Source organism: Rosa chinensis, chromosome 3 (genome assembly GCF_002994745.2).
Source record: "Rosa chinensis cultivar Old Blush chromosome 3, RchiOBHm-V2, whole genome shotgun sequence".
NCBI classification, from domain to species: domain Eukaryota; kingdom Viridiplantae; phylum Streptophyta; class Magnoliopsida; order Rosales; family Rosaceae; genus Rosa; species Rosa chinensis.
The window spans coordinates 38,855,713-38,868,451 of record NC_037090.1 but is presented as its reverse complement, the minus strand read 5'-3'; the positions used below and the strand labels follow the sequence as shown (position 1 = coordinate 38,868,451).

General features: G+C 36.8%; 1 protein-coding gene across 1 annotated transcript; it reads left to right on the top strand.

Moving 5' to 3' along the window:
- Nucleotides 1-7,098: 7,098 nt before the first annotated feature.
- Nucleotides 7,099-12,030, top strand: LOC112195339 (zinc finger protein 830). Its single transcript, XM_024335757.2, has 8 exons — nucleotides 7,099-7,210; nucleotides 7,305-7,405; nucleotides 7,866-7,965; nucleotides 9,022-9,235; nucleotides 10,121-10,331; nucleotides 11,171-11,246; nucleotides 11,369-11,415; nucleotides 11,499-12,030. The coding sequence occupies exons 2-8, from the start codon at nucleotides 7,317-7,319 to the stop codon at nucleotides 11,677-11,679; spliced, it is 918 nt and encodes a 305-aa protein (XP_024191525.1). The 5' UTR covers nucleotides 7,099-7,210; nucleotides 7,305-7,316; the 3' UTR covers nucleotides 11,680-12,030.
- Nucleotides 12,031-12,739: the final 709 nt, after the last annotated feature.

Genomic DNA, 12,739 nt, shown 5'->3' with positions numbered 1-12,739 from the left:
CAAAAGGGCAAGTTTATTGTTCATTGCTTATATTTGATATTTGATTGAACAAGGTCCAAGGAATATGAGTTAAAGATAAAGTAATCTAAAGAGTTAGATGTGTGAGACCTTTACTCTTTCACACTCTTATCCTAAAAAGTTCCTAGTCATAGGATTATCACTTGGACATTGATAATCCGGAAAGACTAGCACATACTATGTATGCTCAATATGGAGGATGATATGTCTCTTGTCATTTGTGTAGAGACACTAATATAAGTATGTGGGTGCTCTTAATTTAAAGAGTACACTGAACGCGATCATTAGAGTTCTTGTATGGAGTCTTACTTACATGTCAAACTTGAACTCTAAATTGCAATAATACAAATTAGTCCTTTGACCTGAGACACCATAGTTGTCTTATGAGTGAATGGATTATCTCTTGATGATGCAATAATATTGTGTCCCATAATGGATATAATAGATGCATTCATTGGTATAATCAATTCGGTCATGGAGACATGTGAGTGTACAATAAGGAATCTCTATCCTTAAGTAAATAAGGTGTATGTTCAAAGATGTGATTCAATGAGTCTTTGGCCAAAGCATTGAATGAGATTAAAAAGGAGTTTTTAATCACATTCTAAGAATCACATAAGAATGAAAATCACATTAGGGGATTGACATATCAATTCCATACCCCGATGATGTGATTTAGAACATAGTGTTAGAGAAGGACCGTATTGTATTGTAATTCCAATTGAATAGGTTCTTTGTCATTCTACATTAACTAGGGTAGTCATGATATGTTGCAAGACGTCACTCATGATTTGTGAAGTCCCCGAGGATTAATAAACATTTATAATCCTAATAACAAGGGAGAATCAAAAATGGAGTTTTTGATTCGTAAACAAAATAGAATGGTTTCTATAAACTTCACTGCCTTGTTAATTAGAACCTAAGAGATCGCACACCATATAAGTGGATCCTTGAGATTGTATATGAAGAAGATTAAACAAGAGTTGGTTATGACCAAATAATTAATTAGATTTATTATTTGGACATAATTAGGTTTTTCGGGTAAAACCGAACCTATTGGGCCTAAACGATTGTCGGGCTTTTCGTGTGGACTTGGGCTTCACTAAATGAGATTTAAATGAAAGCCCAAGACACATTTTTAGTGCCCAATAACAAGTATGGACCAGCCAAAATATTGGCTTTATGAAAGTCAATATTTTCTTTTAGTAATTGGAGTTATTTCCTATTATATAAAAGTGAAAGCATGGACAAAGAGAATAAGTGTGTCTCCACACTATTATTTTCAGATTTGAGAGAGAGAGAGAGAGAAAGAGTTCTTTCTTGGTCCATTACAAAATTAAAGGAAAGAAGAACACTTGCATAATTTCTTCTTTTCTTTCATCTTTCTTCATCTCTTGATTCACTTGGTGAAGATCCTTAGAGGCCATATCCTTTTGTGGCTTTACTTGTTACATCAAAGAGAAGATTACAAGCACAAGAAGGAGTACAAGAAGGAGTTCTTAATCCAAGGTGCTTCAAGGTGGAGGAAACACACACAAGGAGAGATCAAGGAGAGGAACTTTGGTGGTTCACTTGGATCGGATTAAAATCACGCTCCAAGGGTGAGTAGAACATAAACTCCCTCTTTGTTCTTCCTTACTATGCATGCTATGTTTATATACATATCACAATAAGCCAAGATCATGGGTTAAAGGAATGGATTTTATGTTTAGTTAGTAGTTTAATGGTTAAACTAATTCCGCACTAATTAAAAAGTTTTGAAATCCATCCATTCCTTCAGTCCGACTTTTAGTTTTGATTTTCTTAAGAGTCTGACTTTTAGTTTTTATATGATGTTTCTTTATGTGATCTTCAGAGTCTGACTTTTAGTTTTGTCTAGGTCTATGTACCCTGCATACACAATTGGTTCTGCTATGTAATCTTCTTCTAGGTGGTTACGATAGCTCTCATCAAAGGTAGACGCCTCCACCGCACGTACTCCCCACTTACCGCACATCCAACAGTGAGCCGCTGTAGGCTGCAATAACTCATAACCACACAAGTCACATATTACTAGATAGTCAGGGCCAACAGTTGCACCAGGTGGAACACACTCCAAGTACGGGCAACTAATAATGTGTTGGTGATCATCACCACAAATCTGCCATCCTTCTTTTTTGATGACTCTGGCGGCAGCCTTTAGATCTTCTTCAGAGTACTTCTCCTTCTCCTTGCCCACTGCTGGTCTCACTGTGATTCCAGAAGCATCCATATCTAGGGTTATTTTGGTGCTGGGGTGAATGAGATCAAGTGGTCACGGATGTACAATCTTCTTCTAGTCTATCTTGAAGGTAGGTATTTATAGACAAAACATAATCCTATCCTATTAGGAATAGAAATCTTAATCAAACTAGTATAACACGTCTTAAACTAGGAAACATGTATATTGCAATTTACCTCCCTCAAGCTGAGAATGCATGAAATAGTTTTTCCTCCGTAGTACATTCTACACCCATTTTCTAGTTTTATATCTATTGTTTTTATTTTTTTAACGGAATTATTTTTATTCCTGGAAATGGGATCCGCATATCTTAACAGCTTAACTCATGCTTTATCGTTAGGGCAGATAAATGCACATGCATTATAGTACATTATGCAGCACATGCATCAATCGTAGAGACATGAATATTATGTTATTATCTTGCAGCAATTGACAATAACTTTGATTTATGATTTCTACTATGTCGTGGTGGGCCATCGATACGGTGAGGGAACAATTTTGCATGGTTGCTGAATATTGTGAAATTGCGACAGTTACATGAGGATGAAAAGGCAACAGATTTGGCCGATGGTTGTGTCGCCATCCACGATGCCATTGTCCATCATGGTATGAAGCTGCCGCTGCTGCCAAGTTTGTAGTACATGCTCTGTGAGCTTAATGTTGCAGTTGGCCAAGTTTTTATAAACACGTGGAAGATGTTGCTGGCAGTGACAGCATTTTGGGACCTGTTTGGATGTGAATTTCCGACAATGGCAGAAATTATGTTTTTCTATGAACTGACGTATAACAGGAGGAAAGGATGTGGCGGGACTGTGATGTTAACGCGTCGAGTTGGTTTGTCCAAACTTTTAGATCATACTCCTGCCTCGTTCACCACGTGGCGGACTGCCTTGTGCATTAAGCCTTGTGAATCCAATGAGGTGTCACTCAAAGTGCAATATATTTTTATGTGCTAACTAGCTTTAATACATTGGTAAAACGGTGGGCAGAAGGAAAGAAAAAAGGAAAAACTATTGGTTTGGGGGGGGGGGGGGGGGATAAAAGATTTGTTAAAGGTGTATTTGGAGGCAATAAATGTCTTGAATTGATGTTGTCATCCCCTGAATTTTTAATAAAGGAAATTCAAATCTGAAACGCGATAACTCAACAAATTGCCCAAAAGTTTAGAATTTTTTTCATTTAAACTAAGCAACAAAACAAACTGAAACCACAAATGTTAATACATACTCAATTAGGGCTGCACAAGGATTGGGTTGGATCGGTCTTGACTCCAAATCATCTTTATGCCAAAGTGAGCGGTTTAGGCATTTTAGAGAACCAGTCATAAAAAAAAAAGCTTAATCCGACCCAATCCAATCCAATTAAAGATAGTTCGGTTTGATCGGTTAGGCGGTTTTCACCTATATAATATTAACATGCTATTTATGAAAAAATTCATTGTAAAAATTCAATCTCAATAATTGAAATTATGTTAAATTATCTAAATTTAAAATTCAATAATTAAAATCCAAAACATATAGTCAAAAGCTAAAATCTAAATTAGATTCAAAGTGATTCACTTATTTAACGATTTAGCCATCAGTACTTGCTTAATATGATGGTATTCAAGATCAAAGAATCAGAGATGTGATGTGAGAGGATCAAAAAAATTGTAGCGATTATATACTAAGGTTTTAGGCCTTTGGGCCTTAAATTCAATATGGTAGTATATCATTTGAGAATAAAGTTATAATTGGAGATTTATAACTTACTTAGAACAAACCGGACAAATGAATATATATTTATTATGTGTGTATATAATTTTTTTTTTCTCTTATAGTTCAAACATACCGGTCGGTTCGGATTCTGTGGTTTAAGCACAAGAGAAACCAAACCAACCCAGTTTACAAATGGTTTGGTTCGGTATTAAACCGATTTTCAATTTTTAAAGTTAAAAAACCTTAACCAAACCATATTTATCAGTCGGTTTTGGTCGGTTTGGCTGGTTTGTAACATGTTTTGCACACCCCTGTACTCAATCACTAGAGTCAAATATTACATCACCAAGTGTTTACCCAAACACGAAAGCATCAAAGTAAAATGTAAAACTCACTAAGAGCATACTACAAACAGCAGTATGATAGGTATGAACCTAGCATTGCTGCAACTACACCCCTCGATCTCAACCCTGGTTGCCCTGACCTGCAGGAATAATCCCAACACCATGGAATAGTGCACCGGGTTGCAAACAACAAACCTGGTAAGCTTTTTACGCTCATATGAGTAAACTAAAATAAAATGACTCAAACATTGCATGCTTGACAATTTCTCAACTCAAGAATAAATTAAAGCAATCCGAAACCAACTCCACAATTTAGTAAGAACTCAAGTCTCTCAATGGACAATAAAAGAAAGAAACCACATGAAAATCTCTTTTAAAAACGTGTACACATGGGCCTCAAGCAACCCACGTGTTACCCCCATGCAATACAATGACAGACAGACTAGAGCTCTAACTAATCGTAACCACTCACTCGGCCAAAGGCATGGTTCTTGATATATTTGCCTCTGTCACTACTGTGACACCAGATCCGTAGACTGAAAACATTTAAAAGTCTCACATGACTCAAAATATTACACCAAAACTCAAATACTTTTTCAACATAATATAATCAACAATTACATGGTATATTGTATTCCCGTAAAGAGTAAATGCTCAAAACTATAACCTGAATAAAATCACAATTTATTATGCATATTACAATACCATGCCATCAAGATACACACACACACACACCATCCACTTAGGAATGCCACTAATACCAACTATAATCCACAATCGCAAAACTCAAGAAAAATCATTTTTTATAATTAAAATCTCATTTTACTTACCTATGAACCGTAGCTAATCAAGTTCATATGATTTAAAACAAAGTATTTACTTTCAGAAAACATTTTCACAATTTAGCGATTAAACCAAACAATAATGTAACTTGATTTATAAATGAACCACGTGAGATTTACTCACTTCTAAATCCGCTGTGTCTTCTCTTACAGCCGAGATAAGGTACAGAACACACTCTGTCAATCACCGAAGTAAAATAAGGTCTCAACTTAGCACACAATTTAAAACGAAAGTGGTTACATATGAACCCAAGACTGAAGATTTCTTCAATCGAGAAAAAGCTTTCTCCAAGACCTCCCAAGGTTTTCAGAACACTTCCAGGATCAATTTCTTAAAATTATAAGATGATCCAACTATCGGATCCTCACGGATCGCAAACCAAGAAGACCGAAATTATGTAAATCTAGCATGCTTCGAATAATCACAACATGACCCCAAGATATATCAACAAGCTCGTTTGACAACTAAGTGACAACCATGAAAACAGAACCCAAAAACCTAGCCGGAAGAGCCGCCACGCACCGCCGGTAGTGGCTGAGCGTGGGCTCCACGCGCCGTCAGTAACCCCCAAATTGGGTCATGAAACCTATGCCAAAATGTTCATCTCAACATGTGTAATAACTTTCACAACTAGCACAAAGTCTGAATCAAATCCATTTGGCCGAAATTTACCTCCAACATCCAAGAAATCAATGAAGCCCTAGAATTTCAAATCCTCGATTCGACCACCACACTTCAAATCGCTTCAAGCCGCTTGGTGGGAATCATGTACATCTCCTGGGCTTGAAAATCCCCCAAGAATTGGCGCCAGAGGTGGCTGGAATAGTGAGTTCTGACGTGACCCCGAAGCAGCGCCACCACCACCTTTCTTCGCTTTGTTGCGCCTTCTACAGCCCAAATCGTGCCACAAATCTGCCACAGACTTGAAGAGGGAGGAGAGACGAAGCTATTGGGACCAGTGGCGCGGTGGTGGCCAGAAGGAGGAGAACTTGCCGTAATAATAAATCGGGTTTGGGCGTCGCGTGGAGAGAGAAAATGGAGCCCGGGTTTCTATTTTCGGAAACTAGGGTTTTTGGCAATTTTTCTGAAAATTTTCCCTTTATACAAAAATGAAAACCTTTTCTATTGACCATAACTTCTTTGTACGAACTCTGATTTTCGTATTCCGCATGTCCACCGAACTCGTATCGACGCGCTCTACGTTTTTTTTGCATGAAATTTTCACAGAATCCTAACGTATAAAAAGTCAACCCTTAAATTGAAGCATTTCGAGTGAATAATTGTCCGAAATAATTTCTAGTTCTCGATAAGCATAAGAACAAGGCATCAAAGTACCAACTGGAACATTTATTAGTTTCATGTAAAATACAAGAAAATAACACAAAAATTTAGGTCATTACAGATGTAGTCTCCTTGTTTTTTTTCTTAATCAAATTTTTATTTATCTAATTTGAGGGATATTAGTTCCCATTCCAGCGACTGAAAGGTTTATTGGGGGCAATAAACCTCTCTAGCCCCCCTATGAGATCTTCAACGACCTCTTTGGGGATCTCCGGCAAGGTTTCATAAACTTTTATTATCTTCCAATAAACGTCTATTGGGGGGCAATAAAGGTTTATTAGGAGGTAATAAACCTCTTGGTGACGTATGAGATCTCCGACAACCTCTGGCTAAATTTTCAGAGAAATCCGGCTACTGGCGACCGATGATCGGATTTCGGCTACCGGTGATCGGACTCCCGCGAAGTCTCATGCGTCTGTCTCTCTCTATGTAACAAAGAGGTGAGGGCAAAATAGAAGTTGGTGGTGTAAAGGGAAAAAAGTCTCTAAAATTAAGGTAAATACTAAATAGTCAAAATTCCAAAAAAAAAAAAAAAAATTCAGAATATGTTGTATGTAATTTACTGACCGGTTTACCCTCGGAAGGAATTATATTGTGTAAATAGGATTATTCCTGTATTCTGCCCCTGGTGTAGAGTGAAGGTTTTGATTTGCTGAATTGTAAGAGACCAGACCCAGGTCTGATTTTAATCTCAGCGAGCGATTTAGGTAAGAGATATCTGAATTCTTGTCTGGATTTGATTTCTGATCTCTCTCTCTCTCTCTCTCTCTCTCTCTAAAGTCTCAAACTTATTTATGGTAGAGAGCGAATCGAATGGATGCTAAAGCCAAGAACAAGGCGCTGTTTCGTGCCAAATTGAATGCCCAGAAGAAGGAAAAGCGCTTAAACTGTCCCCTCGTACGGTCAGTTCCCGCATCCCCATTCTTTTTAGCTTTCTAGCTTCTATCAAGCATTACCCAACATTTTGTTCCTATGGAAACCAATGCTGGAGTTCTGTAATTGATTGATATTTTCGAAAACCGTGCTCTCAAGAGTAGTAACTTGTAACTGCTAACTGGTAAATAAACTTTGTTAGGTCCAATTCCGAGTAACCGTATTATGAAAGCTAGGGCCTGATAGGAAGCAGTCAGTTACAAATTGTAATGACATAAGAATATGGTGAATACTCAAGGAGTTGATGTTAATCTTTGTTTCTCTGCTACCCTTCATGTTGTGAATGTCACTTTTGCTCTGTCTTCCGTTTCGAAATTTTCATTTTCGGTAGTTCAGATGTCTTGTTGTGTTTTTTTTTTTTTGATGAAGCTGATTGCAGTAACTAACAGTTCCTGACTTCATTTTTGTCCTTTCCCGTGATACATGTAGGTATAATGATTCTGACCAGCCTGTATGCAAGATTTGTGACGTTGTTTTGAAATCTGAATCCGTTTGGGACGCACATCAACTCTCTCGTAAACATAAAGAGGTGATATCAAAGAAACAGCTTGTTACTTTGAAATATCATATTTTCCATTGACATCTTAAATTTTTCCTGATTCTTGTTGTTCAGTAGCATAGGCCAATACCATCTTGTGAATGTGGGTAATACAGATTTTTTTTTTTTTTTCCCCGATACTGTCCTTTGCTTTTTGTATACTAATTTGGATTGGGAGTCTCATGTTCAGCAACTTGTATTTGGTTTATGTTACAAGTAAAGCTGATGCAATTTCTTCTTATTCTTGTTCAACAACCAATGGGACACTTGTCTAGGAGGGAATTAGGTGGCTTTACCACGGGGCTGTCATATGCATTGCTATACTAATTAGGGACCTACGGATGAAAGAAGAGGCATTCGCCAAACTATATAGATCCCTCAACCAGCAATACTTCATTAGAAAGTTGCAATTTTGTTGCAGAGACTAGTAGGTAATGTGGGTCTTCTCAAGCCCCTGTCTAGTGTCAAACTTGTTACCCTTTCATGCTTAACTCACCTCATGTTATCAGAGTTTCAACCATGTGCCTTTCCCATATTTTGATTTGCGGATTTGGTAGTTGGCCAGTATATCATTATGGGCCTACTTCCTGTAGGACCATAAGAGGGCACATTAGAGTGTCGTAGTGTTCTTGTTGGATATATCTGACGCACGAGTTAGTTCAGGTGCAAGAGTCTAACATTCTCGGTGATGAGTTTTCTCTGGCATGGGACACTTACATAGAAGTTCACAAGTAACTTGTCATTGTTTTCGACTTATCGTTTTACACCTTCATTTGTGACTGAAGGAAAAAGACTACAATACTGTAAAATTCGTTTTAGGGGGGGAGGAAGCAGGTGCTGTAACTGAAGAACTTATTTCTTTCGGAAGAGTGAGATTTATTAAAGAGATTACCTTCATATAATGTTAAAAACATATAATTGCTTCTTTTTTTTTTTTCAAATATTTCTTCTGTTGATCATGTATGGCATAATTGTGGAGGCAGTGCCTCTATCTTGAATTTAACTAGCTGAGGATCCACTACTTATGGGTTTCTTCTTTTGCAATAGGCAATAATTAACCTCAGAGCTGCAGCAGGTGGACTAAAACGAATAAACAGTACAACCACTGAAGCCCGTTCAGAATTGTCTAAACCTAACCATGGGAATTCTTTGGAGTTGGAGGACCCTAAACCTGAGCGCTCGCCCGAGTTGCTTAGACCTCAGACGTCTTCTGGGCTTCCTCCGGGTTTTTTTGATAACCAGCCACAAAAGCGAAGTACTGGTGAGAACATGCTGTTTTTTCTTGATTACTATACTTCCATCCCTTGGCTTACTTTAATAGCCCAAGGACAAAATTTCAGCCAGTACAGAGGATATTCATATTGTTTTCATTTCTTATAACAAGCTTAAATAGAGGACGCATAGCTGTCCAAATTGAAAACGGATGTAGCCTTCTCTTTTATTTTTTAGTTATAAATTTGGTTACCTAGAGTATTATGGTTGTATTATTTATTTCTTGTTATTTTTTATTTTTTAAAGCTGTTTGGTTTATACGTGGTTGCCTATAAGAAATTATATCCCCTCAGCCCTGCATAGTTTTATATGCTGCTACTTTTCTTATGATGAAATTGATATTGAGGATTGTTTTGTGGTTTTTAGCAAATGATAAACAAATAAAAAGTTGAACTTATCCCCTCAGCCCTGCATAGTTTTATATGCTGCTACTTTTCTTATGATGAAATTGATATTGAGGATTGTTTTGTGGTTTTTAGCAAATGATAAACAAATAAAAAGTTGAACTTATCCCCTCAGCCCTGCATAGTTTTATATGCTGCTACTTTTCTTATGATGGAATTGATATTGAGGATTGTTTTGTGATTTTTAGCAAATGATAACCAAATAAAGAGTTGAACTAGTAAAGTGTGATTAAAATTTCAACATAGAGAATTTAACTAGAGGATCTAAATTCTGCCTGGATGGCGTTGTGTTAAACTTAGGTTTGCACCGTCATTTTAGGATGGGACTGTTTCTCTTATTTTAAGTGCAGACATTGTGCTAATTTTATCTACTAGTTTTCCCAACATAATAAAATTAGGTTGAACTGTCACTAATGCAAGTAAAATCCACTTCTATCTAGTAGTATTCTAACATGGTAAGATCATCTTAGGAACGGACTCTTACACATCAGTGGAGACTGATTCATACAAAAAGATGCAGAACAGAGGTATTGAGCCTTCTGGGGACCTTACACAGGCAATGTCACAGATTGCCAGTCCACAAGCTAAGCAAATGAAGGGAGCTCTTCCTGAAGGCTTCTTTGATAACAAGGAAGCGGATTTATCTGCACGTGGAATAAAGCTTGTCAAGCCAGATGTCAAGTAAGAATACAAATTTCTCAACTTCTATATTTTAAATGTGTTGTGTTCTTGAAGGAACTCTGTTTCCATTTTTCTGCTTTGGTATGTTTTTCCTCATTAAGGTTCAAAATGGCATTCTATATCAGTCATGCAGAAGTTTTATTACAATAAACTTGTTCATGTTAATAATCGTGAAAAGGTTAAACTGTTCACCTTGTTCTTGATGCATGTCCAACTGGAGAGAGAGGAACAAAGTGTGGTTTATTTAGGAACATCAAGTGATATTGAAATTTATCGTTTCTTTTTTTATTCGAGTCTACGTCTGAGAATATTGTTATCATGTTCGACCTCATGAGTAATATCATAGTTCAGTAAAGAAGTTGACCATCTAGTTTCTGATTTTATTTCGGAAAGAATACATATCGATGTAAAATTTTAAGAACTAGAATCTCTACTATTGTCCCTTCGCCATATCGTTAGTGTCTTCTGTGATATTTTTTTCCTTCATGTTTGGGTATTAGAGCTTCAAGGGCACAACATAACTTAAAAAGGACTTGGGATTCCAAGATATGACTTTATTCTAAAGGGTAACAAGCATACAAACCCATAATAATCACTCTTTTCTAGCAAGATGACACTTAAATATGTATATGCTTTTTAAGTGACCAAAATTTTTGTTTTTTATGAACCTCATTAGGAACTGTAAGCTATGAGGATTATTTAAGATGGGTCTATTGGGCACTTTTTGGAGTGTTTATTTCTCAATGTTACCTCTTTTTTTTTTTTTTTCTTTCTTTCCTTCCATTGAAGATTAACAAGGAACACAATCTAAGTTTTTATATATCTTGAATTTTGGGTAGAGATGAGTACAAAGAATTTGAGAAGTTGATCCAAGAGGACTTGAAGGAGGTTGACAATCGTTTAGAAGAAGAGGAGGTGATGCCTATATATCCTTGCACTGCTGATTCAGATTTTTTCTTCTCTTTTGTTCCTATATTTATGAGGTTGTATACATATGGAGCTCTAATCATTACTTTGTTACCACAATTGGGCTGCAGATTGATGCTGCTGAAATGATAGAAGAGGCCGAATCTGTAGAGCAAAAGTGAGTTTACAAACTGCTTTAAACATTTTTACAACTGAGTTGTTTGCTGTAAATTTTTACCAAAGTTCTCCTTTTTTGTTCAGAACATATAGAGAGAAAGTGAAATTGATGAGAAAGAAGAGAATGGAGTTGAAGGCTGCCAATGCTGCCAAGCGTAGAAAAGCTTCGGAATTTGACAAGGAGGAGCCCAGTCATGAAGAGTCATCTAGTGATGGTGACAGTGATGAGAATTTTGCAGTGGATTGGAGAGCTCAACATTTGTGAAGGCTCTTGTGGAAATATTTCTCCTGTAGGATGGGTTCTAGACATGTTTAGAACATCAAAAATGTAATGTGCCGAGTGATGTGTTTTGGAATCCTTGTGCTACTGTATGTCTAATCGCGATTTACCAATTTGGTATCCATGCATAAGCTGTTGCGAAAAGTGGAAGCATTGTGAGGCTTCGTGAACTGAAAAGCTAAACGTAACATTTGAGGTCTGCCTACAATGTTCAGTAGGCCGTTATATTTTTCCAGGCGACATACTCGGTTACAATGTTACAGATTCAATTTTTCTTTTGCCTAGCCCTATTGAATACATATTTGTAGAATGGAATATCAAAGCTACATCCCTCGATCCCTGAGTATGGGCAAGCCCTTTTAAGTATGTATATTATTCTATAATCTATGCGCATTACATATTTGGTATACCCAATCTGACTGAAAATCTCCATGGTCAACATAAAGGAGGACTGGACTTGTCCTATATAACAAAGGATGGACTTCTTTCCGGTAGCAGAGAAATGGAGGACTGAAAATCTCCTATTACTAATCTTCTCATTCAACTTTAACAATATAACAATTTTGCCAACAATAAGCCTATGGGCTGAATGTATTCAGTTAACAATTATGCGAGTACAGCATATTATAATTTTACCATTCAATCAAGTGTCCTAATGATGCAACGCATAATAAACTGAGGTAAAATACTACAGCTCTGATGGATCACCATATGTCATAATACCACGGATAGCTAAATTTCTTCAGATAAAGCTACAAAAGATGCTTATTATGTGCAAAATCATAGATTGCAGACATGGTCTTACATAATGAATGCGACCTCCGTTATTTCTCAAATGGATTAACGTTCATTCTGGCATGACTTGAGGTGCTGTAACTGAAGAACTAATTTGTTTCGGAAGAGTGAGATTTCTTAAGGAGATTACCTTCATATAATGTTAGAAACATATAATTGCTTGCTTAGCTTAGCTGGTTACTTGTGTAGAAAAATGCATAGAATTTTGTAGGTAGGTTTTTGACAATCTTCAAGGTTTCGATATTTACAT